The 27,545-nt window shown below is 40.7% G+C and overlaps 1 protein-coding gene across 1 annotated transcript in view; it reads left to right on the top strand.

The window, feature by feature from the left end:
• LOC119781941 (WT1 interacting protein) overlaps positions 1–27,545 on the top strand; it is a 55,556-nt gene that overhangs the window by 14,547 nt on the left and 13,464 nt on the right. Inside the window, exon 2 of the mRNA XM_038282589.1 lies at positions 185–286. Within this exon, the coding sequence (XP_038138517.1) occupies positions 185–286 (102 nt within the window). The remainder of the gene's footprint in view (positions 1–184; positions 287–27,545) is intronic.

Below are 27,545 nucleotides of genomic sequence, written 5' to 3' on the forward strand. Positions count from 1 at the left end.
AAAGCTGAATAATAATTATGCCAAGCTGTAAATAGTTGAATAGCTTCCTATTTTCCTCCAAGACAGGAGTCAGGTGACATTGCTTCACATCCAGTATTTCGTCTCAGAGTTTTGCTGCCTTATTAATCTCCTTATTCTGCTTTGCTGAGCATCAACATAATAACTGAGCCATTGTCTCTGACAGGTATCTGCGTCAAATGTGGGAAGGGTGTGTACGGGGCCAGCCAGGCATGCCAAGCCATGGGGAACCTCTATCATACCAACTGTTTCACCTGCTGCTCATGTGGTGAGTAAAAAACAGCCAGGTCCAGGATAATAGACAAGCATTTAGGCCTGTCTTTTAAGGCCTGCATCATTGTGGTGATGCGTTGCAAATATATGCACACTTACACTTGAAGTTATCCTTTTTTCTTCTAATTTTAGCCCCAAACTTTAATGTATTACTTACATTTTGATCTAAACGAGCAAAAAATTGTGCATAACTGTGAGGTAGAGATGCAGGATTTTAGGAAAAATATCCCAGTAGCCCAACAACCATAATACTTTTTAATTACAGCACAGCTAGAAAGTATTCACAGCGACATTTTATATAACCAAAACCTTTTTTCCAAACAGTGTTAAATTCATCTCTTTATTTAAAGTCCCACCTGCAGATCAGTGGGTCTAGAATTTTGTGTAGATTAAGATGCATATTTTAGAAACTTTTAGCACAAATAAGGGAGGCATTGTGAATCTTTTTCCATGTCTTAATACGCACCCAAATGTCGTTCTGCTCTTGGTTTTAACAGAGAAGTGATGGACTGTTGTCACTATAAAGTACTCAGCAGTAAGAAGTCTTAGTAATCTTCTTTATAAAGTCACACAGGATAGCTGTGCCTTACTCACAGGTTTGGGACTAGACACTCAATTAGTTTAATTGTCATTGTGTATTTGATATCAATTTCCCTTCTTTACCACAATGACATAAAGTGTGCTACAATAGATGTAGTAAATTTATATCCTCTAGTGGGAAATCAAAAACCTGTGCAGCACACTGTTTGTGGTCGATGCAGTTAAAGTGTTTTGCATGATCCCGTGGACGGCTTTAAGTAGCGCCGTTTACCGTATACTTGGTGCCAATGTTGCTGCTGTATTCTCCAAAAACACAGGAGGCAGTAAAGCTCAGAACTACTGGAAAGGTAGTAAGAAATAGAACAAAAAAGCTTCACAAGCACCAAAAAAACTGAATACGCTTTTTATTATCAGCTTAGGATTAAAACAATTAAGAGGAAGCCACCTTTTGGCCTCTTTGTAAAAGATAAATTTTTTGGTTTCTAATGTGTAAGATCTAACTTTTTAAGCTACATCCATGTTTTTCTACCTTCTTTACCTTTTTGTTAGTTCTTTTTTTTCTCTTCTTTTACTCTCTTCCTTCTGGTCCTAACGTAATTTTTTCACTAGCTTGTGAAAAGTTTGCATGTCGTTCATTCTGAATGGAGCAACGTGCGCATGGTCAGAGGTGCACAACCAGGCGGTGGGGCGATTACATCACAGTTGGCGCTTACAGCCTTGCGCCCTTTATTATTGCGACATGTAGTTTAGTATACCTATAGGGCAGGCTTCTATTTTGATGAAAATACATTTGCTCCACTGTTGAGGGAAAGGATTAATTTTATTTCTTTTTTTTTTTTAAACATTTAGAAAGTAAAGTGTGAAAGTGTTGTGTTCATTTAAATGAAGCCCCTCTTTTACCCTGTCCACTGTAACCTTTGGCCTGTGGAAGTCCCCTAGTTTGTAAAACAAATGTGGTATTTAATCTCAGTATGAATCCAGCTGAACGGGAAAACCTATGAAGTTTGTTAGAAAACATCAAACTGCATCCTTAATTCCAAGAAGTGAAGTCAGGGATAAAGTTGTGAAGACATTTCAAGGAAGGTTAACAAAATATCCCAAGTTTAGTATTTCATGTTCAGCAGAAGGCAGTGGATGAGGAAAGCCATTAGAAGTCTTGTCTGCAGTTTACCATAAGCCTTATAGAGGAAACTGCAAACATGTGGAAGAAGATTCTTTCTTTAAATAAGATCCAAACTGTTATTCTAACAGTGCACATCACACTGACATCATCATTTATGAGATGGTGGTGGCAGCATCATCCTGCGGGGATGCTTTTCTTCATAAGCAATGGGGAAGATGGTCAGAGTTGATATGAGAGGCTGCAAAACACTGGGACAGATTTCATTTTCAGCAAGACAACAAGCATAAATGTAAAGTTTAACCCCAAAAGTAGTGGTTTAGGAGTAATCAAAATAATGAATTAGAAATGTTCAGTTAAAGTCCAAAAGTGAACAATCTTCTTTACAGCATCTTTTAGGAGCCAGAAGTAAACACACCTGAGTGATATTTTTTATGCTAAATGGTGATTGAATAATGAACACCCTAATTTTCCAGAGGGTGAGTAGCCAAAAAAAAATCAACAGCAACTTGTAGAAAAAGCGAATACTGACTTTTTATTCAAGTTATTAGCCAGGTATTACTTTTATTAGTGATTTTATGTTACTGGCTAGAAGGCACATGAGTCTTGCAGAGGGAAGGTGTTTGGGTTCACTTCTCTCTGACAATTTAAAGAATGCACTAGATGAAAATAGTTGCAAACTAACCCAAGACTAACAGAGTCTCTAACCTGGTTTGACAGCACAGTCCGTGCCCAGAGAACGAGGATTTTTCCTGCCGGTCGGCTGACAAGATGCAGCAAATGCTGCCAGAGAGTTCCAGATGCGGAAGCATAGAAGGCTGCAGAACTGACAGGAGATCAGATCCAAGCAGATGAAGGAAGGCAGGATAATCCAGAGGGCGAAGTCAAGAGACAGATCCAGGTTCAGTCCACAGAAGAATTCAACATAAGTCTGAAGACAGGCCAGGCAAACAGATCAGAACAGGGGAGTGGTGTCCTAGTGGTTAGGGCATTGCGCTTGGAAACCAGAGGTACTGAATTCGAGCCTCACTCCTACAGACTGCCACTCTGGCTCCCTGAGCAAACACCCTTTACCCCACACTGCTCCCTGGGCCCCGCACAATGGCAGCCCACTGCTCCCCAATGCAATGGGTTAAAAGCAGAGAGTTAATTTTTTTACTCTGTACTTGTGACAGTGTAATGGCAATAAAAGCTGAAATACAGAAAAAGGTCAGGATCAGGCAAACAGAACACTATTAGAACTACAGAAGTCTCTAAATCAAAGGCTCAAAAGTAATCTGGCACTGATGGCTGGGACCAAGTAGTTTAAATAGAAACATGAGCAGGTGGATCAGATGAGCAGTGATAAGAAACAGGGCAGAGTTAGACGGTTGAATGAAATTAGCATTTAAGCTAGCTATCAGTGCTAAAACCATGACATAACTTTTTCCATTTTCTTATACCTCCTTAGCATCTCTTTCAATCATAATTATATATATTTTTTTAAAGTTTTTTTTATGTCTTAATCTGGTTCATCGGGTGGGTGGGGCCAGCTGCCACTGTATAAAAGGATAAATATTGTTTTACAATATGCTAATTTAATTAAAAGTTAATAAATTTTATATTCTAAAATTGTAATGCTCCAGCTGTAATAAATGCTGACGAAATAAAAAAATGTGTACACGTTTCACATATAGTTTTACACAGACATTATTAAACTTATACGATATATCAAAACACAAATCTTTAAGGTTTCAGAATAAAAAAAGATGAATCAAATAGGTGAAAAACTAATGATTTCCAACGTATATAGACATAAAACTGTCATTAATAGATCAGGTATGGTGCTCCAACATGCTGTTAGACTGTTTGCTACTTTCCTTTGATGAAGCTGACGCTAACTGTGAACTAGCTCTATATTTGTCGTGTGGACTTTGTGCTGTTTGAGTCGATGGCGTCTGATTTAGCGACAGTGATGCATGATGAACTTTATGTGGTTCTTTTAGTAATTATAAACACTTAATAAAGTCATTAAGTTGTTACCTAAATAGCGGGCATTTAGCCATGCTGCATGGCAGAGCAGCACCACCCCATCCCATTTCAAAAGTGCTGGATGTTTCTGCTCCTGCATGCCTCTGGCATTACGTCTCTTGCAAAAATAAAAGTGAGACTCCGTTTGTCATGATGGGTTCACTGAAAGCGACCCAAAAATGCAGAACACCACTGGCGGACACAAGGATAAAAGTTTAACAGTTTTATTTTGCACAAGCACACTGAATATTCTGGTTCAGGTTCGGGGCCTGGATTCTGGTTCACCTGAGTCTGCGCGAGAGACAGTTCAGTTAGCGTTGCCAACAGAGGTTTGATTTCCAGAAGTCTACTGATAGTACCTTGAGGGTTCTTGAGGTTAGCTTTGGGAGAGTCACTGTTGGTTCTGGAGAAGAGTTCATCAGCAGAGTTCGTAGCTGCTTCAGCATCTCACGTCTACTTAGAACAGACCTTGGCTTTGGGTTACCCAGCTCAAGTCCAGAGCTGCTTGGAGGTTCTCTGTGAATCTTCAGGTTTGGCTCAGAGGGTCGGCTCGGCAGGTTAGCTCTTCTAGAGCTTTCACAGAGGAGGCACAGGTTTCCTGGAAAACAGGCACAGGGGTTAGAATCCAAGCTGGATTCGAAAGTCATAGATTTACTCTGAGGATCTAGGCTTAAGCGCTGACCAACTGGAACAACACTGCGGCGTTGAGGCAAGGTCTGAAGACAGCTTAAGTAGTGGATCCTCTGATGATCTAGACGAGCTGCAGCTGTGCAGGAGGCTCCCTCAGAGGATCCACGGCGGACTCTGCTGGAGAAAGGTGGAACTTCTCCAGCTCCCAACAGTACCCCCCCCCTCAACGACCGCCCCTTGGCGGTCCGGAAGAGGTTGATGGGCAGGAGCGCTCGTACTCCTCGATAAGGGCTGGATCGAGGATGTACGAGCCCGGAACCCACTGGCGATCCTCCGGTCCGTAGCCCTCCCAGTCGACGAGGTACTGCCATCCGCGACCTCGTCGACGGGAGTCCACGATGCGGCGAACCGTGAAGGCCGGATGTCCATCGACCTCCAGGGCGGGTGGTGGGGAGTCGGACGGAGGGCACAGAGGGCTCGAGGAGACAGGCTTGATCTGGGACACGTGGAAGGTGGGGTGGATCCGGAGGGACTGAGGTAACTGGAGACGGACGGCTGAGGGGTTGATGACTCGAGTGATCCTGTAGGGTCCGATGAATCTAGGGGAGAGTTTTCGAGACATCCCTCCTGGCCTTCGGTGTACTCGGGGGCGGGACGTCTCCGGGCGTCGGCGAAGCGCTTAGTCGCTTCTGAAGACTGGTTGAGAGTGGCGATGGTTTCCCTCCAGATCCTTTGGCAACGGCGGATATGATGGTTGATGGACTGCACCGAAATCCCTCTCTCGTCTGCGGGAAAAAGAGGTGGTTGATAGCCGAGACTGACCTGAAATTGGGATTGTCCAGTGGATGCAGATCTGAGGGAGTTATGGGCGTATTCTATCCATGGCAGAAATTGGCTCCAATCCACGGGGTTGTTGGACGTGAGGCAGCGAAGGGTGGATTCCAATTGCTGATTCATGCGTTCAGTCTGACCATTCGATTGGGGGTGGTAACCAGAGGTGAGAGAGGGTTCGCAGCCGAGAGCAGAACAGAAAGCCTTCCAGACCTGGGAGATGAACTGCGGGCCTCTGTCCGAGAGGATCTCTTGGGGAATGCCGTGTAACCGAAATACATGCTTGATGAGAAGCTGGGCGGTCTGGAAGGCCGTGGGAAGTTTTCTGAGGGGAATAAGATGGCAGGACTTCGAGAAGCGGTCAACAATAGTGAATATGGTGGACATACCTCGGGAGACAGGGAGACCGGTAACGAAATCTATGGCGATATGGGACCAGGGACGCGAGGGAACAGGAAGTGGTTGAAGCAGGCCAAAGGGAGGTTGGTGTGAGGCTTTGTTACGGGCACATGTGGGACAAGCCAACACATACTCCTTTACGTCCCTGTGGAGAGTGGGCCACCAGAAGCGTCTGGAGATGAGAGCTACTTTTCTACTTACTCCTGGATGAGCTGAGAATTTGGCGGCATGCATCCACTGGATGAGACGGGACCTGACAGAAGATGGAACATAGTATGTACGATTAGATGGACCTTTACCTGGATCGGGTTCAGTGGCCAGGGCTGAGTTGATGAGGTCAGTTATCTCCCAGTTGACCATTCCCACTGTACATGAAGCCGGAAGGACAGGTTCAGGAGTCTCGGGATGATCGACGGAGTAGAGACGAGAGAGAGAATCGGGCTTCACGTTCTTGGATCCGGGTCTGTAGGAGATGATTAGATTGAACCGAGAAAAGACGATTGACCACCTGGATTGGCGAGGATTAGCTTGTTTTGTTGACTGGATGTAAGCCAGGTTCTTGTGGTCAGTCCAAACAAGAACCGGGTGCTCAGCTCCCTCCAGCCAATGCCTCCATTCCTCCAGTGCCAGTTTAATGGCCAGGAGTTCTCGGTCACCCACATCATAGTTCTGCTCAGCGGAAGAAAGCCTACGGGAGAAGAAAGCACAGGGGTGTATCTTCTGATCAGATTCTAGTCTCTGGGAAAGGACTGCTCCAACACCGGAATCTGAAGCATCCACCTCTAGGATGAATTGCTTAGCTGGATCAGGTTGCATGAGGACTGGTGCTCTGGAAAACAATGAATTTAATTTTTCAAATGCTGCTTGGGCCTCGGGAGTCCACTGAAAACTGCGTTTTACAGAGGTCAGAGAAGTTAAAGGTAGGGCGGTCTGGCTGTAGTTTCTGATAAACCGACGATAGAAGTTAGCAAAACCCAAAAACCTTTGAAGTTGTTTGCGGTTCTCTGGAACTGGCCAGTCTAAAACTGCCTTGATCTTGTCCTCAGATGGTTTAACCTGGCCGCCCTCGAGCACAAACCCCAAAAAGGTGACTGATGGTTGATGAAATTCGCACTTTTCGGCTTTCACGAACAGTTTATTCTCCAGCAGTCTCTGTAGAACAAGACGGACATGTCTTTTATGTTCATCGAGGTCCTTGTAGTAAATGAGAATGTCATCAATGTACACAAAAACAAATACGTTGAGAAAGTCTCTTAGAACATCATTAACGAGGGCCTGGAAGCAAGCTGGAGCGTTGGTTAGACTAAAGGGCATAACCAGGTATTCGAATTGGCCCAAGGGTGTTTTGAAGGCAGTTTTCCACTCGTCGCCTTCACGGATCCTAAGGAGATGATAAGCGTTTCTTAAATCCAGTTTAGAAAATACAGTAGCCCCTTGTACGGGCTCAAAAGCAGAGGCGAGAAAAGGCAGTGGGTATTTATTTTTAATAGTGATCTGATTCAAACCTCGATAGTCAATACAAGGTCTCAGGGAACCATCCTTTTTTCCCACGAAGAAGAACCCGGCGCCCAATGGAGAAGATGAAGGGCGAATTATTCCAGCAGCTAGTGATTCGTTGATGTACTTTTCCATTGTTTCTCTCTCGGGCTTAGAAATGTTATACAATCTACTGCTAGGTAAAGGAGCACCAGGTAGAAGTTCAATGGCACAATCGTATGGTCTGTGTGGAGGTAGGGACGTCGCACTGACCTTACTGAAGACAGGGGCAAGATCATGGTACTCAGAGGGAACTGAAGAAAGGTCAGGAGAGTCCATCTCCCCCCCACCTCTAGGAGACCCCACCAAGGGGGCAGCAGAACGAAGGCATGTTTCGTGGCATGAGATGGACCATGATTTCAGGTGACGCTTGGTCCAGTTAATGTGAGGATTATGCTTCTCCAACCATTCGAAACCGAGCACCAGCGGGGAACATGCAGAGGGAAAAACAAAAAATGTTATCGTCTCTCGGTGGTTACCTGACAGAAGTAGCTCGAGGGGCTGAGTTTGATGGGTAACTTGATGGAGTCTTCTTCCGTCAATAGCGGATACACTGAGAGGCTGAGTCAGAGGAATAATTTCAATTTGGAATTGCTGGACGAGGTTAGAATCGATTAGGTTACATTCACAGCCTGAGTCGATGAATGCAGAGAAAGAAAGGCTCTGGTTAGCACAGAAAAGTGTGGCAGGCAGCAACAGTCGAGGAGATTTCCTAGTGTTTATTTGGCCCGCCAGACTCCTCAGATCCTCTGGCGGGCCCTGGCTTTTGATTTAGCTGGGCAGGCAGCAATGAAGTGTCCACTCTCACCACAGTAGATACATAGCTTGCTTAACAAACGCCTTTGTCTCTCCTCTGGAGTGAGCCTGGTGTGTCCCACCTGCATGGGTTTGACATCTCTTTCGCCCGAATGAGAGGCTTGAACGGGCAACGGTAGAGACTGGGGCTTAGGCCTCTGTACGGGCAGCTGCTCTGTAGAGGGAGAACAAACAGTCACGTTATGTGAGGCAGAATAAAGTGTACTCTGCTTCTTAGAACTGTTTCTGGCTCGTATTCTATTATCTAATCTGATGGAGAGGCGAATTAAATCTTCGAGGGTAGCAGGTTCGTCGAGGGTTGCGAGTTCATCTTTAATGTGCTCGTTTAATGCCATGAAAAAGGCTCCTTTCAAGGCACTTTGGTTCCATCCGGAAGCTGCCGCTTTAACCCGGAAGTTGATAGAAAATTCAGCCACCGAAGAGTTTCCCTGTTTAAGATTGAAAAGAGCTCTAGAATCAATAGTTTGGTCAGTTTCTTGGTTGAATACCTGGGTAAATTCAGAAATGAAGTCAGAGTAGTAGCAATTTAAACTGTCGTCAGCGGAAAATCTTGCCTGAGCCCATTCCAAGGCTCTTCCTGTTAACTGAGAGAGAATGAAAGTTATCTTCTTGAGATCCGTGGAAAAACAGCCAGGGGAGTTCTGAAAAATTAACCGACATTGAAATAAAAATCCCTTGCAATCTTTCATGTTGCCAGAAAATCTTTCTGGGAGACTAGGACGGAACTCTGATGACGTCACTGCTGGTGACCTCGGAGGAGGGACAGGACCCGGAAATGGTTGTTGAACCGACGCAGCATTAGCGCTGTTCATGTAGTTAGCATAGCCTTGAATGGCTTGATTCTGTCTTTCAATGTGGGTGTTTAACTCACGTAGAGCCAGGCCGTGTCCATGAATTTGAGCAGCCTGTTCCTCTAGACGACGGATGTAGTGATCTGCTGGGCCTTGAGTTTGGCCGCACTGTTCTGTCATGATGGGTTCACTGAAAGCGACCCAAGAATGCAGAACACCACTGACGGACACAAGGATAAAAGTTTAACAGTTTTATTTTGCACAAGCACACTGAATATTCTGGTTCAGGTTCGGGGCCTGGATTCTGGTTCACCGGAGTCTGCGCGAGAGACAGTTCAGTTAGCGTTGCCAACAGAGGTTTGATTTCCAGAAGTCTACTGATAGTACCTTGAGGGTTCTTGAGGTTAGCTTTGGGAGAGTCACTGTTGGTTCTGGAGAAGAGTTCATCAGCAGAGTTCGTAGCTGCTTCAGCATCTCACGTCTACTTAGAACAGACCTTGGCTTTGGGTTACCCAGCTCAAGTCCAGAGCTGCTTGGAGGTTCTCTGTGAATCTTCAGGTTTGGCTCAGAGGGTCGGCTCGGCAGGTTAGCTCTTCCAGAGCTTTCACAGAGGAGGCACAGGTTTCCTGGAAAACAGGCACAGGGGTTAGAATCCAAGCTGGATTCGAAAGTCATAGATTTACTCTGAGGATCTAGGCTTAAGCGCTGACCAACTGGAACAATGAAAATCATCTCTTTTAAGTTTATGTTAATTTTAATCTAATAAGTAATTATTATCATAAGTTAAGTATGTGTTTAAATCCATGATTTATGATATTGTGGAAAAAGGTGGAGTAAATATTCAAATGTTTTAGTCAATAGCAATAGCAGAGATGTAAAAATGTAAAAAAGGCTAAACTTTATTTGGGTAGAAACATTGTTATCTTAGGTAGTGGTGCATGAAAGGCTTTTTGGTTTGGTTTTTTTCCTCTTTTCTCGAAATGATAAATATTGCAATTTATTTATTCTGTAAATTCTTACCAGGGAGAGAAGAAAGAGAAGAAACCCTAAACCCTTATTTGCCTGCATGCATTGCCGAACTGAGAATGTTTTATGGGGTTGTTTTAAAATGTACAGCAAAGCTCTGCAAAAGGAGAAGTGTCGAGTCGCCGAGCTTCCAAATTTATCACAAGAATGGGGAAGTGGGCAAAAATGCAGCAAGTAAACATCAACCTCCCCTTCCACATCTGCTTTGCTTGTATTTTAGTCGATCGTGTTGGTTTGTGAATAAATCATAAGTTGGTTTTACAGTTTCAAATCAAAACTACTTCATGACATAAAGATATTTCTTAATATTTCAGGAACAAAATAAACACACTTTTAGTGTTTTTTTTTCATGTGTTTTTTTTCCCTTTAAATGTAAAGTACAGTAAAGGCTGTTTCTGTGTGTCCCTTTTTGGGTGCCCCTGTCACCCGACTCTGGACCACCTCTCCTGTTTCCCGTGGAAACAACAGGAAGATGGCTAGAAAGGATCCATTCTTATGTGCGGCATGTATACTGATCCCTCACTCCGACCCCTTGGGCTCCCGAAGAACTGCCTATAATTTACATGTAACCAAAGCCACATGGTTTCCGATTTATTGTGTGTCGGATGAAAGAGGGGCCAGATGCCGAGTGTCTAGTTGCTGAGGTAGCGAGGTGTTCTGGTGGAAAACAGTCCATAGCTCCAGTTGGAAGCTGTTTAAATCGTCTTTATAATACTTTTAGAGATTTGCTCTGAGCTCATCTTTCATTTCCCTCTAAAATAAATTTCAACATTAGGTGTCTGAACAGATCTAGATGTGTTTTAACCAACTATGTGAGACTTATCTGGATTTAGACAGAAAACAGACACCTGAGAGGTTTATCAGAGGAATCGTTTCCACAATTCATCAGGAGGTCATTTTCCGAGGTTCAAATCGCTTTGCAGACTAACTCGCCGCTCAGGATGGTTTATCGGTAAAGTAAACTGCCTAATCTATGGGCTGACCTCTTGTAAATGGGAACATTTTCATTTTAATGCAGTGTTTTGCAGGACTCTGAGAAGTTTAGTTTCAAAGCGGCTGCACTTGTCATAACACACTCCAGTGATTTATCAGGAGCCGCGTTCGCATGTCTACTTTTATTTTTTTTATTTTTGTTTTGTTTTTTGTGGCGAGTCCTCTTGCAGTCTGGAGCTCCGCGGTGAGGCCGGGTTTGCTGAGACATTGCTCGCTGGTAGCCTTGGGCTTTGTTTAACCATGCATAATTGAGCCCTCCTCTTGGCTTACTTCCATGGTTGCACCCTTTTTTCATGAGATGGCCAAGAATGCAACCCTCCCCACCACCACTTCAGCCAGCCAGCCAACCAGCCATCCCTGGAGGACCTCAATCACAGTCACAAAGTGTACCAGACCTGCTTATCAGAGAGGGCAGGCCAGCTATGGACTCATTTTAAACGGCACACGCATGCCAAAGTGTTTGTGTATTTGCTCTGCCACACGTACAGAGGAGGAAGTTGTTCTGAGTCTGTTGAGCACTGATTTTTGTCTCTCAGACATTGCAGTAAATATGTTGCCTGGGGCTGGTCATACTGTCTTAAAGCTCAGAGGTGTGTGCAGATTTCTATCTGTGTTCTTTAGGAGATCATTTGCCTTTTTGTAGTGGGGTAGTGTGGACAGTTCTGTGTAGTCAGTACATTTCCTGCCTTGTGCTCCATTTCAGTTAAAAAAAATCACAATTTATTTAGGGGAAAATCAAACATTAAAATTTTAATTACATAAATAAGCAATCAAGAGGCTGCTGGTGACTGTGGATAGCTCTACGACTTATCTTGGGAAGTCTGTTGAAGGACATTTATTGGTCTCAGGAAAAACAAATCTGGCCTTTAGGAAAAGTTTTGGTAATTCCTTTTTATTGTTTGCCACAAGATATGCAGCAAACATGTAGAAAAAGGTGCACCCATCAGAGAGTCTTAAATAAAATGTTGCTGTTACATTTCTGTTGCCTAGCACTCTTTATTTCCATTCAGTGACTTCTTCGCTGAATACAAATGTTAATTCTATATCAAAATATTATATCCAAATGTATATTTTATATATTTTTTCTCCATCCTTTAACTATCTAAAAAAATTATATTTACATGTACATTTTAAATTTACATCTTCATAAGTTATATCTAAATCTTACATCTAAAATCTAAATATGTAGTATATCCTAAATCCAAATTTTTAGCTTTATATTTAAATATATATTTCTATTTTAAGGTATAGATTCAAATATAAATATACCACTTATATATAGATATAGGGTTAGCTTTGGTTAACTTGGTGCATCTCCTCTCGTTTACCAGAGAATTTCCATTAAAACCCCATTCAACTAGTAGAACAATGTAATTTAGGCTCAGCAGCAGAGCACATAATCTAAACAGGAAAAAAAACAATGTTTAAATGCACATCTTTACCTAGAAAGCTGTTAGTTACTTATTTCTGTGTTATGTAAGTTATGGATTGGACTGTAGATACCAGACTTGATCTGGAAGATAAGAGATTGATTTATTTTCCTACACATACAGCATGTTTATATCCGGAAGCATTGCATAATTCTCATACAGGTGCTGGTCATAAAATTAGAATATCATGAAAAAATAGATTGATTTCAGTAATTCCATTTAAAAAGTGAAACTTGTATATTATATTCATACATTACATACAAACTCATATATTTCAGATGTTTATTTTGTTTAATTTTGATGATTACAAATGACAACAAATGAAAATCTCAAATTCATCATATCAGAAAATTAGAATATTACTGAAGACCAATAAAAACAAAGGATTTATAGAAATGTTGGCCAACTGAAAAGTATGAACATGAAAAGTATGAGCATGTACAGCACTCAGTATTTAGTTGGGCTTCCTTTGGCCTGTATTACTGCAGCAATGCGGCGTGGCATGGAGTCGATCAGTCTGTGGCACTGCTCAGGTGTTATGATAGCCCAGGTTGCTCTAATAGTGGCTTTTAGCTCTTCTGAATTGTTGGGTCTGGTGTATTGCATCTTCTTCTTCACAATACCCCATAGATTTTCTATGGGGTTAAGGTCAGGAGAGTTTGCTGGCCAATTAAGAACAGGGATACCATGGTCCTTCAACCAGGTACTGGTAGCTTTGGCACTGTGTGCAGGTGCCAAGTCCTGTTGGAAAATGAAATCTGCATCTCCAAAAAGTTGGTCAGCTGCAGGAAGCATGAAGTGCTCTAAAACTTCCTGGTATGTGGCTGCGTTGACCCTGGACCTCAGAAAACACAATGGACCAACACCAGCAGATGACATGGCACCCCAAACCATCACTGACTGTGGAAACTTTACACTGGACTTCAAGCAACGTGGATGAAGTGCCTCTCTTCTTTTCCTCCAGACTCTGGGACCTTGATTTCCAAAGGAAATGCAAAATTTACTTTCATCAGAGAACATGACTTTGGACCACTCACCAGCAGTCCAGTCCTGTTTCTCTTTAGCCCAGGCAAGACGCTTCTGACGCTGTCTGTGGTTCAAGAGTGGCTTGACACAAGGAATGCGACAGCAGAAACCCATGTCTTTCATACGTCTGTGTGTGGTGGTTCTTGAAGCACTCACTCCAGCTGCAGTCCACTCTTTGTGAATCTCCCCCACATTTTTGAAGGGGTTTTGTTTCACAATCCTCTCCAGGGTGCGGTTATCTCTCTTGCTTGTACACTTTTTTCGACCACATCTTTTCCTTCCCTTCGCCTCTCTATTAATGTGCTTGGACACTGAGCTCTGTGAACAGCCAGCCTCTTTAGCGATGACCTTTTGTGTCTTGCCCTCCTTGTGCAAGGTGTCGATGGTCGTCTTTTGGACAACTGTCAAGTCAGCAGTCTTCCCCATGATTGTGTAGCCTATAGAACTAGACTGAAAGACCATTTAAAGGCTTTTGCAGGTGGTTTGAGTTAATTAGCTGATTAGAGTGTGGCACCAGGGGCCATCAATTTTGAACCTTTTCACAATATTCAAATTTTCTGATATGATGAATTTGAGATTTTCATTTGTTGTCATTTGTAATCATCAAAATTAAACAAAATAAACATCTGAAATATATGAGTTTGTATGTAATGTATGAATATAATATACAAGTTTCACTTTTTAAATGGAATTACTGAAATCAATCTACTTTTTCATGATATTCTAATTTTATGACCAGCACCTGTATATATATACATATATATATATATATATATATATGTATTTATTTATTTTTTTTATATATATACACTCACCGGCCACTTTATTAGGTACCCCATGCTAGTAACGGGTTTCAGAACTGCCTCAATTCTTGGTGGCATAGATTCAACAAGGTGCTGGAAGCATTCCTCAGGGAGTTTGGTCCATATTGACATGATGGCATCACACAGTTGCCGCAGATTTGTCGGCTGCACATCCATGATGCGAATCTCCCGTTCCACCACATCCCAAAGATGCTCTATTGGATTGAGATCTGGTGACTGTGGAGGCCATTTGAGTACAGTGAACTCATTGTCATGTTCAAGAAACCAGTCTGAGATGATTCCAGCTTTATGACATGGCGCATTATCCTGCTGAAAGTAGCCATCAGAAGTTGGGTACATTGTGGTTATAAAGGGATGGACATGGTCAGCAACAATACTCAGGTAGGCTGTGGCGTTGCAACGATGCTCAATTGGTACCAAGGGGCCCAAAGAGTGCCAAGAAAATATTCCCCACACCATGACACCACCACCACCAGCCTGAACCGTTGATACAAGGCAGGATGGATTCATGCTTTCATGTTGTAGACGCCAAATTCTGACCCTACCATCCGAATGTCGCAGCAGAAATCGAGACTCATCAGACCAGGCAACGTTTTTCCAATCTTCTATTGTCCAATTTCCATGAGCTTGTGCAAATTGTAGCCTCAGTTTCCTGTTCTTAGCTGAAAGGAGTGGCACCCGGTGTGGTCTTCTGCTGCTGTAGCCCATCTGCCTCAAAGTTGGATGTACTGTGCGTTCAGAGATGCTCTTCTGCCCACCTTGGTTGTAACGGGTGGTTATTTGAGTCACTGTTGCCCTTCTATCAGCTCGAACCAGTCTGGCCATTCTCCTCTGACCTCTGGCATCTACAAGGCATTTCCGCCCACAGAACTGCCGCTCACTGGATGTTTTTTCTTTTTCGGACCATTCTCTGTAAACCCTAGAGATGGTTGTGCGTGAAAATCCCAGTAGATCAGCAGTTTCTGAAATACTCAGACCAGCCCTTCTGGCACCAACAATCATGCCACAATCAAAGTCACTCAAATCACCTTTCTTCCCCATACTGATGCTCGGTTTGAACTGCAGAAGATTGTCTTGACCATGTCTACATGCCTAAATGCACTGAGTTGCCGCCATGTGATTGGCTGCTTAGAAATAAACTGTACTTAAAGTCAATATCTTGCTGGAAGCCAGTGGCTGTTCCTTAGTAGCAGAGTCAGAAGAGTTGGTGAGTTGCTTGTAACAAGACATGAGAAATTATGTATTTTAGATGCCCTTGATGCAATCAATTTTCCTTCTTTGTTTTGGCTTTTATTTATATGATCATCTAAAAACTGGATGGTGTGAAAAAGGATGTATAACAAGGACTAAATATGCAAACAATGTTTGCTATTTTTCCATTTTAAGTCAAAGTAATGAATTATTCTTTCTTATCAGACACTCTTACTGGTCCTTTTTTTAGCCTAAAGCTGATTGTGTTCATTAAGCTATGCAACATGAATTTTTAAAAATGTTTTATAGTAACAGCAGAACAGATCGTTTGGAAAAAAAGCTAAGTTAAAGCTCTTGGTAAAATAAATAACTTCAAAGATTTTTCTCAAATTTTTCTCCTCTCCACCCCCAAATGCAGGGAAACATAAAAAGGGCACTATAGAAAACATTAGCAACAATTTCAGATGGAAAATCCCTCATTAAAGCTCTCCTCACAGAAAAATAGGTGCAAAAAAAGAAGAAAAAAGCCAAAGCTGGAGCTTTCTCTGCTAAATGCCATCAGACAGTGATTATATGGGTTCTGTGATTTCAGTTTAACACCTGAATGATGTAATAATCGGCAACAGTCAGTAATCATCATAGTGTTTTAGAGTATTTATGTCTTCGTGCATACATCTCAATAAATGTGTTTCAGGAACTCATTACATGATGAGGAATACATTAAACGACACATTTTACATCAATCCTGTATTTCTGTTAATTAGGATAATCATCTGCTAATACAGCTATAAAAAAAGGTTTTATTCCTGAAATGTCAAATAAACGTTTAACATAGTTTTAAAGGTTTTTATTTTTTAAAAGTTACTTTTTAATTGATTCTTACTGGAACATATACTCCATTTCCTGGGTTAGGTAAGCCTATGTGAATTAAACCTGCTTCCTGTTTTGAGCTGATCATTGTAGCGTGTTCTTCAGCAGCCGTGGTTTGTCCTCTTTTTTTTTTTTTTTTTTACAATTATCTTTACTTTCTACTCCTTATATTTTAAAAATAGACTCTTTGGTTTTGTTTGATGTAAGCTATTTTTTATGGCCTGTTGTTATTTAAGAAAAATAAAAACCATCAAATTAATTTGTTTTATCCAGACAATAAATTTATTTGTGCTGCATCAACATGTTGTTTACCACACACCAAAAGAAGTAGTTTTTCATGATGATACAAAGTTAGATTTGGCTCTGCTACCATATGGTATAAAACTAAGAAACTTAAATGTAAGAAAATTATCATCCAGAATTGTAGAAAAATCTTCCTTTAATAGGGTAGAGCAGTAAAGCTTCTGTCCTTAACATTGTATCCTGCATTACTCTTATACTTTTAAGTAGTTTTAAAAATGGTACTTTTACACTTTTACTTGAAAAAAGCCTAAGTGTGTCCTCTAACTTTGACAAAAGTGTTTTAAACAGTAGGATTTATACTTCTACTTTAGGAATAAAGATGAATACTTTTGACACCCCTGACAAAATGTCTTTATAATATTTCCTCTTTCCCTTACTGTTCTTTGTAGGTGATGCCCAGGGATGCTTGTGAGAGAAAATCCCAATAGATATTATTACCCTGAAATATTCAGCATTCTGTCTGCACTGGCCATGCCATGTTTAAACTCAGTTAAATTTGCCCTCTGATGCTCAGCTTGACCCAGAGTCAGTGGAAGTGGGTCTCGAACTCCGAACCTCAGAATTCCAAGCTCTATGCCCTAACCACTAGGCCGCCACTTCTTTGTATAGACTGATGGATAGCTTTCAGAGATGCCCATGCATTTAACGATTATATCAAAACGCCATGCGAAATGTCATCAGCCTCAGCCTTAGTACTGTCCAAATTCACAAGAATAAGAAGACCGAGAACGGACAAAGTCCCCATATGTTGTTCTTTCCCTCCCTCTTATGCATCAGAGCAGACTTGTCCGTTATCGAGATTGACGGCTGTCCCAGCATGCAAAGCGGCAGCAGCAGCTTCCAGGGGAGCACTCACAGAGCTCAGAGTATTAAGTTAAAAGTTCTCTTTTCTGTTGCCGTTCTTCTATAAATTTACGTTTTAAGATCATTTGAGAACATTATACTTTTGGCATCACTATATGGCCCATTTACTGATTTAGTGCATAATTTAAAATAAAGTTCTGATGATGCGAGGAGTTAGCTAACCAGCGGACCTCTGAGTCTAACCAAAGCCGGGCTAATTTTAGCCCGTCTGCAGCAGCCCCCTTTCGGCTTAGCTGTGTGTGAAGTGTCGTTGGCTTTGATGGCGATTTTTGTTTTATTTGGCAAAATGTTTATTTGTTTTGTGTTTATCTGACTGTGTTGATTATTATTCCCCACTAAATGAAATAAATAAGAATTTATTATTATCTAGAGACTATTAATAATAGGAGGTGAAATGCAGTTCCAGAAGAGCCGAGCACAATGGCATAACGACGCAACAATAGGCCCTGTTCCATTTGACCCAGATTTATGCTACTTTCCTGTGTTCTTCTCAAGACCATACTTGGCGAGGACACGAGTCCATACTCACGTTCTTGTGAACTGAGAAATGGCCTAGGTTTACTTGCCCCAAGTAGACGAGGCTGATGATGACACTGTCTGACTTTCAGACGAAAAGTCGAAACAGATTCTAACAGGTGCTGAATTCAGGAGCGGTAGCCGTAGCTCTCAGGCAGTTGAAAATTGTGCACTCTTCACCATTAAGAGAAATCTTGTTCTTAACCAGATCCTTCCGCAGATTAGAAGTATTTTACTTCTACTTTGCATTCCAAATATTGCAGCGAGTGCTGTTCAAGTGATTTATCCACCATGCTAGCTTTGTTTACTGTACCATCAGGTACTATCTTCATGCTGCTCTTGTATTTAAAATACGGTGTTTGTGTCTGGCGTGGAAAATTGCCCACTCTTCCACTACCGGAGTGTCAAAAATTATGCGTTGAGGTATCGAAACATGGTATTGTTTGATTAAACATGAGTAGATGCTTAAACATAGCAATGGAAACTTTAGAAGAACTTTCCAAGAACCAAATTGGTTGCCTACATCTAGGTGTTTATTGAGGTTATTTACAGCCAGAGCAAATTGTTTTCAAATCCAATTTGTAGAAAAAATACTCCCTGCCAAAAGCTGGTTTAACAGAAATGAATAAATATCTGATGGAGGTGATGTGGCAGGTCATTAAATTTGATCTTAGCCCTGGATATATGTTTCATATTTTTGTAAATGGCTTCAAAATTAAAACAAATTGTCCAAACTGATATCACCAGCTTGCTGTTACTTTGGTTAGAAATGCTAGACTAGCTGATCACTCTAATGGGTAATATTTCACATACAGAAGCTGGTAAATCAAGGCCAGGTTAGAAACAGCTGGTTGACAGAAAATAATGGCAGATCAGCTGCATATGCTGGAGGTATATAGTGCAGTTTGCTTTGAGAATGTTTTTCAGAATGGTGGCAGATTGTGGTCGAAAACAACGTACAGACACAACAGATTGCATTATTCTGAATATCATAGTGTATTCTTGTAGATAACTGTCCAAAATACGATTGTTAGGGATTTTTTTAATACGCTGTAAATAGGGCCTAGAAGGTCAGACTTGTTCAGTTTAGATACAAGCTGCTCCGCACTGTTTCTGGATACCCAGAGCCTCTAACCTAATTTCTTGCTAATTAAGGAGATTGCACATTCAGAGGTGTGATTGCATGTCTTCCCCGGCTAAACTGCACAGAATCACAACAGCTTCTATTAACTCAAGATTTGGGATTTAGACAAATTGAACAGTGGGCATTGTTAAAGGTAATAGCTGAAGGTGTAACTCCTCCTGGCTAGGACGTGGCGCCCTGGCACCTTCCTGCTCTCGTACTGTACTGTTTGCCAGGTCTTGTTTAGCATTAGCAAACACTTGTTTCGAAGAAAAGCAGTAGCCTCTGCATGGCTTTTGAGTCTCTTTGCTTCCTAAATTCTGTAGCTCCGCTCAAAAGTTTGAACGATTCTTTCCTTTTTTTGGATTCCATCATGGAGCTATCAGAAACCAACAACGCCTGAGCTCCATCTCATGTGACTTCACCGTAGTATTCCCTTGTTGTTGAATTCTTTTTTGTCAACGTTGGCATCTTGACCAGAAGTCAATATTTTGGACCGGGCTTGACGTTGCAAAGTGGTTAGAGCATTACACTCGGGTCCCGTAGGTGTTGAGATTAACTCCCTTTTTTTTTTTTTTATTATATATACAGTAAAATAATAGTTTTATTATGCATCGCTCTGGATGTATGAATATATAGTTATTGAAAAATTTATTGTTATATGAAAAAGTTATAGCTTTGACAATAAAGAGAAGAACAAATCAACGAGTTCCTCTTCAGGGGGAAAGCATTTCCCTTGCGTTGAAACACACCAGCAGTAATATGACGTCTAGGAAGTTGAAAAATTCTTCTGGTTGGAATGTGACCTCATATGACCGGCATCTGGATCAGCTTTTTCAGTTCTGTCTACTCAGCTGTCCTGAGTTTTATAAGCTAAGAGTAAAATATTTAATCAAAGTATTGTGATAATGAATGCCCTCTTATGTTGGATGATTAGTCGTTTCTGACTTGAACCTGAGCTGAGGAGAATATTGAATTCTAATCTGTGCTCATTACCGATCCCTGTGTTTAGTTTGCTCTGCACTGTTTCTCTTTTCTGGGTTTTGGTTGATTCTTATTCTAATCATAGTATTTCATTCCATTTAGTTTCATTCTTCAGTTTTTTGTCCAGCTCACTTTATATTTGTTTCTGCGTTTCTTGGTCTGTTGGGGTCATGCATCCACCATATATTTTCTTCCAGTTTAGTCAGGTTTCTTACCTCCTCCCTGATTCTTTAACTGCCTATTTTCTGTCTGTCCTTCATGATTCTAGTTTATGGATGAGTCCTTGTCTTTTTTTTTTTTTTGTTACTGCTGTTTCCTCAAATGTTAGGTTTCCAGGGGTTTATTTCTCACCAACATCTTTCTGTTTTCCTGTCTGCACTTATGTTCTTTTATCTCCACAATCGTAAACAACTTGGCAAAAAAAGTTGATTTTGATTCACCTCCTTATTACCAAGATTCAATCATAGAAAATAAAGAAATATCAGATAATACTGAGTCTGATTGTTTTGTCTTCACCCAGGTTGAATTGTGACATAAATTTGAATCTAATTGTAAAATAATAGGATGATTTTGGAATAAATTTGATTTCCTTCATTGTCAAATTTTCTAAGTGCTCATGTCGGTTTGACCAGTGAAAAGTTTGTACTTATTTAGAGCTCATGTATGCCTACATCTCAAAAGCTGTTTAAAATCAGATGTTCCGGCTAGAATCTTGTGGCCAATTTTAGATCTCCTTTGATTCAATAGTTTTTTTTTAAAGTGTTTAAGCTGCTGATAGGGATTTTAGCAAGTTTTTCTTCAGGAATCATAATGAAAGAAGATATAAAAATAGAGATTAAAACATTTTTTTCCTCTAGCCATTCTTTCATAAGCATCTTGAATTAGCAATCAGCAATGTAAGCGAGACGAGCATCACTACAACAGTACAGTCAGAATCCTCTTGGTCTGTAGTTTAGAGATACACCTATCCAGTTTTTTCTAATACTGACACCTGGGCTGAGCGGATCAGCCGATATCTGATTGGATTCTACTGCTGATTTAAGGCTTTGGCCTTTACACAAACATTGTTTAAAAGATTTAAATGTGTTTTATTAAATCAAAAATAAGCAGCACAAAGAAAGAAATAACAGTTCCATGTAAGGTGCACTGGATTGGATCTCCGATATCAAATCACTGATTTCCAATCAAACTAATAAGTCAATATCAGAGCCGATATCTGATCCCTGTATTTGATTGTTCCATCTGTACTTTATTTACCGGAAAATCATTATCCTTTTAGATTTGAGATTTCCTCTTTGAATAAACAGCTTACACGTGAAACAACATTTCACACCTTTAGAGCCTTAGTTGCAAAAAGTATCTTATTTATTTCCGGTCGGCTGATTCTGGTCAACAGACGAGAAAAGGAAAGAAAATAGCAGGCATCGTACCTCTGATATACGTAGTCATTTTTACTGTTATTGTCTCCATCTCAACATTTCTCAATGTCATGCAGCTCATTAGCAATTGGTTACAGTCGTGTTTTTGTAAAAGGCACCAAGGGTGTGTGGATATCACAACCGTACAGCTAGTGCAGCAACCCCTGGAACATTTTCCTTTCCATGTCATGAACAGAACGGCAACTTGAGTGAAAATATTGAATACAACTTTCAGAAATTAAGTGCTTCAGAGCATTGATAGTATTGATAAAAAGAAGAGTCAGATAGACCAAAAAATTGTGGGAGTTACCGACCAAACCCATTTAGGGGGAAATCTGGGGCCCAGTTTTAATAGATTAGGCTCAGTCAATTTAACTGCATTCAGAAAAAAGAAGTAGGAAAAGTCTGACTCCAGAAAAGCAAAGGTAAAAGTCTCTCCCTGATAATAAACTGGCTGTCAGTCGACATTGTCAGCTTTAGAAGCTGCACCCGGGGACGTTTTAGTCACATAATACCTCCACCATCATGACACATCAGGTCTCTTTTATAATATGAAAGCTGATATCCATGGCAACAGCCTAATTCACAATGAGTCCGCTAGCAGAATGAGGCCTGTTTCCTGAACGGCCACCTATTACATACAAACAGCCTTAAGAGGAGCGCATGATGGGCTCCTGGAGGACTGAACAAACACACTGTGGCCTCATTGTGTGGATGCATGGTGAGAAGCGATAATATCAGATATCTTTATGTCACTTTTAGAGACACAAACTGACTTTGGGCGATGATCTGGGGTTTTGGACTTTCACCCGAAACTAACAAGATTCTTACGGAGTCTGGAAAGGTCTTGGATAGGATCTAAGTGTTTTCGAGGTCTAGATTTACCCTGAAAAAGAATGGAGACGTGTTTGCTTTTTATTTAAATCATACCTGTTTAATCGATCAGTCAGTTGAGCCATTCAGCTATCTGTGGTCATTGTTTTTGTACCAAACCCTTCACCACTTCTTTACTGAGTCCGAATCCAGAGGCTTCGTTCTTCGAAGGCCAGATTCGTCTGCTGATTACATCACAGCGCCGCGCCGAGGCCTGTTCGGATTGGAAGACCCCTCGTTATGCAGCCAACAAATGCAGCCTACATTTTGCCAGTTTTGAAGGACAGGTCAGGTGTATCCTACATAGCCTTGGGTATCCCACAATTCATTGCGAGTCCAAGCAAGCCGGCTGCTCCGCGCTCAGAGGAGGAAAATAAATGGTGCCTATCAGTGGTGAATATTGGAAGTGCAGTTTATTATACGTTTAATATATAATAAAAAAGTGTGTGAATGGTTATGTCTGAAATAAATGAAAATAGTTGTTTTAAATGGTTATTGAGTCAGATATGTGGTGATGTTTATTAAAAGGTTTTATCTGTCCCTGTGTAAATGGGTTCGACATTTAAGCACAAATTCCAACATCTCTGCTGTGTGGGGACTATAAATCTGATATCTGCAATAGTGGTACGGCTGCTGAAGCTCCTCAGAAATGTTTTTAGCACCCAGAACAGTAGTGAGAAGTTCTGCATCCAGTCTTTGCCTGCTTTGTGTGTCAACTGTAACAGTTGTCAGGCGACAGAGCATACGGGCGTTCAAAGCCATAGAAGGCTGGACCTGTTTGAATCCTCTTCCAGCCTCCTTATTTTCAAGGACCTCCAAGGATCCAGTCCAGGTAGACGATTTCTTGAAGAATGCAGCCTGTGAAAGAGGCTAAGGGAAACCGCTTCGACTACCTGAAAGTTTAAGGTCTTTTCTGTCATATTATAGTTAATGAATGGGGGAGGTGATGGCCTCGGTGTTCCCCTAGCAGTGCGCTTGTGCTCTGAAAAGGGTTCAAGTACCTGGTTCGATCCCCAAAGCCTCCACTCTGGGTCCCTGAGCAAGACCCTTAGCTCCACGCTGCTCTCCGGGCACCACACAGTCATGCCTTTCATGCACGTAAACATGGCTGGAAGCAACATTGCCATTAATAACCGACATGTTAACGTAAGAACAACTTGGGGGGAGTTTTGTAAAATTTTATGATTGTGCATCATGTTTACTCACAAAAATACTTAATCACAAAGTACACTAAGTTGTTTGTCATTGTGAAAAGTACATGTTATGGTGTAGTGGTTTGTAAAGGAGTTCATAACAGAGGTAGGAAATAGTAAGAGACTTTTTTTTTGGCTAGATGTGTGATCTCCATCAGTCGTAATTGTTTTATTGGTTATTAATTTTTTTTGTCATTTTTGCTGCATCAATTAACGTCCGTCATGCATATTGTATATTCTAGGTTTAAATTTAGAGAAACTGTTTCTAAAAAGATGACAAAAAGTAAGAGTCAATGTTGAACTCGAGCAGCATTTCTGTTTTGATCAAGAAATGTCTGATCCCGGATTTAAACCAATTGCATTAAGTACTAAGAAGGGCTTAGTTCTTAAATCGAGCTCCTAGAAGATTGTAAATTCTTAACGGAGCTGATAGTTTTAGTATCCCCCTGAAACACTGAGGATGTTCAGCCTCTCTGCAGCGCTGTCTGCTGACAAAAGGCCACAGGGATGGGGGGAGAAGAAGGCACGGAGCCCTCCACCCCCTCTTCTTTCTCCGTTATTCTCAGTTAGGGAAGCGGGTGCTGGAGAGGTGCAGGGGTGGGGGGGCTGAATGGGACCAGCTAGTGACCTCAGACAGAAAGAATGTCCCCGTTTGCTCAGTCGTCCCGCTCCCCTAGCAGCGCTCCACACAGTCATCAGAACTGGGGCCTTTGTGTTCACCTTCTAGAGCCCAAACTGGAGCGCAGAGGCCACAGACCAGACCTCTGAGAAAGTGGTGAGCAGAGCACATCCACTCTCTCACTTTTCAGGACGCTGTCCTGCAGACTTTCTGCTCCCAAAAAAAGGCTCTGAAACAAAACAAAAAAAGGAAAGGTGATCTAACAACTCCCACAAATTGAGCAAACATCATCCCTCCTCAAGTTTCTGTTAGCAGATTTCATTATTTCATTATTAAAAACCAAGAAAGATGGGAGTGGGTGGCTGTGAACGCAGAGGGGGTGTCCATAGTGCGAGACCAATAAAACCAGTGGTGACTCTTGAATACAATTAAATCTGACTAATCCAGCAGATTTATGGGATCCATGGGTTTCGTCTGCCAGGCTTCTGGGTGAAGTTATCGTGCTGCCAGAGAAACACGGCCGCTGGTACATGAATTTCAATAGACTAGTTGTGTGAGATGCATGGCGGGGGGCTGCAAAAGCCAGCTAGCAGTACTTTTTTTTTTTTTTTCTTTTAAGACTGGGTTCACACTTGGATTCTGGTGAATGAAAGCCCGGCCACAGGAATTCAGTCTTCATACTAGTAAAAACCCAGCCGCAATGAGCCGCTACTTGCATGTTTTTTTGAACACCAAAGCCGTGATGCCAAAAGCTAGCATTCAGATCGGAAATGGCAGCTTAAAAAAAACGCATTTTAGCAGTGAAGTTGAAATATGACTCCAAGGTTTTACAGGAATGTCTCCTTTGTCAAATCCATCAATGCTGGGATATCTATCATTTAATAACATTAGCAGGAAAACGACAAAGCAGGACGTTTGGGTAAATAAAGTGTATGTTGTATTGATTTGTTTAAATGTTGATGAAGCTCATGGTGGCATTAAGTAAATCAACACTTAAAATCACACATTTCCCATCTAAACCATCTGCCCTGATCCTGCTGCAGCCGGGTCATTCACACAGACACATGCAGTGAAGTCTGATAAACTGCAATGACACATAATAACTATAGCTGCTCTAAACTAGCAGGGACATGAAGCAAAGGGGAACTAAACTTTTGTTTTACTGTCGGCTTTTTCAGGCATCAAACAGTGATAGAATAGAACTCCCTGTCTGCTGGTGCTGTTTCTGAACCATAACTGATTTAGATTTAATTGATTGATTTAATTTGATTGAGATTGCTGTATAAAGATAACAGTGGATGAAAAAAATAATATATATATATATATATATGTGTGGTAAGGCTGTAACCATCTCATTGTTTATCTGCAGCTGAGAAGGATTTGGTCATTTCTACAGTTCGATTTACAATATATTGCACAGATTTACTAAAGGTTTAATGTAACTTTTTGTAAGACAAGTAGCTCTAAGTTGTATAAAGAAAATATACAGCTACGTCACTCCGTTCAGTTAAAATCAATTAGGATGTGACTCTGCATCAATCGCTCCTCTTTTATCAAGAAAAAACTCAAGCCACCAAACTTTTGAACCTGTTTACCAGCCATCAACACAAATGATTTTAAATCGCCTAAATTCAACCAGTTAATATTCTTCAACTGTTTCCCTGTAAAGCTGAGTAAGTTAAGTGGAATCAAAATGTATGTGGATGGGGATTACCTCAAAAAATGGAGTCAACTTTAATATGTTGGGAAGTACTATGAAAATGTTAAGTTATTTTTACTTTCGAATAAACCAACTTTACTTAAAGATTATCCATTTCCATTTAATGTTTTCATTTTCTTTTAAAGTCCAGATTACTCAAAAAAGAGTACAAAAGAACTTTTAAGTTATGCTTATAAAACTTTTGTGTTCTTTTCACTAAAAACATCTGTGTTGGTTGATTGAGTCCAGTGCACGCTTGTTCAGCCCAGCTTTAAAGAATAGAATAGAATAGAATAGAATAGAATAGAATAGAATAGAATAGAATAGAATAGAATAGAATAGAATAGAATAGAATAGAATAGCAAATCCATTTATTGTCTGACAATGGGGAAATTCTGGTGTTCACAGCAGAGAAAAAGATTATAGAAAAAATGGTCACAAATGTTGACCTTAGAAAAATATATAAGAAGAACATAATAATGAAGAGTTAAATGATAAATAATAAAATACTGTACTATAAAGTGATTTAACAATATAAAACTGCACCTGGGAAATAACCAATATGCAGCTTTGGACATTTTTACAGTAATGGATATTTGAAAATAGCAGCAACATCAGAGATGTGCAGAATGACAGCAGCATGTTATTTAACCAACTAAGATAGAAACTGTGCAAAATCAACATGAGACCTGCTCATTTAGGGATTAAATTATTCACAAAACTAGTTTCAAGTTACACTAAGTAACAACTAACAATACTGCAACATTGAGTGAGTTGAGTTTTGACAGTTTAATCATACATAGAAAGTATGATTAAACTGTCAAAACTCACAATCAATATAACTTATAAAGCAGGTTACCACTTCTTTCAAACACTTAACTTTTTTTGCATGGACTCAACTTAAATATATTTTTTAAGGATCTTTTGTCCAATAGCTCACACTACTTATTTTAGATGAGTTTTAACTCTTTATAGGGCACTCATTGAAATACTTTAAAAATCAAAATTTCAAGCCATGAGTTACTTTTGTAACATTCAAGTTGAGGTGTAATAACAAGAAATGGTCGCTTGCTCTAAGATATAAAAAAAATAACCAAAATTTTATAACAAATTTATGAAAAACAATCAAAGAGTAAAAGCCTATTGCATTAATGCTGATATAGGTACTTACAATTTAACTTTTTTAACCTAGATTATTAACTTTTGAACTTTTTTGCTTAGCTTTTTACTTTTTTTTTCTTGACCTGTTAACTTTTTTTCAACTTAATTTGCAGTAGATATATCATTTCAAGGGTTCATCTAATTGGTCAAATGCAAAAATAACAAGTAGTAGTATTTTTGCTGAATGGCTGGATATAGATCTTGTGCTTCTAGACCTTACTGAGGGATGGGGGGACTCAATTACTCAAGAACGGTAACTTGCCCTATAAAGGGTTGACAACAAGTTGATGAAAATTGAGTTCTCTTAAAATATTTTAGTAAATTGAATGTTTGGTTTTAAAGTGTTGGAAGAGTCCAGCCTGCCATATAAGTAGGTGTACTGCAGAAGGATGAGGTTGTAAGCTTGGAGGTACCTTGTGTGGATGGGATGTGGCAATGGAACGGGTTACAAGTGTTTTTTGGATATGG

Source organism: Cyprinodon tularosa, unplaced genomic scaffold (genome assembly GCF_016077235.1).
Source record: "Cyprinodon tularosa strain WSP-4 unplaced genomic scaffold, ASM1607723v1 ctg186, whole genome shotgun sequence".
NCBI lineage: Eukaryota > Metazoa > Chordata > Actinopteri > Cyprinodontiformes > Cyprinodontidae > Cyprinodon > Cyprinodon tularosa.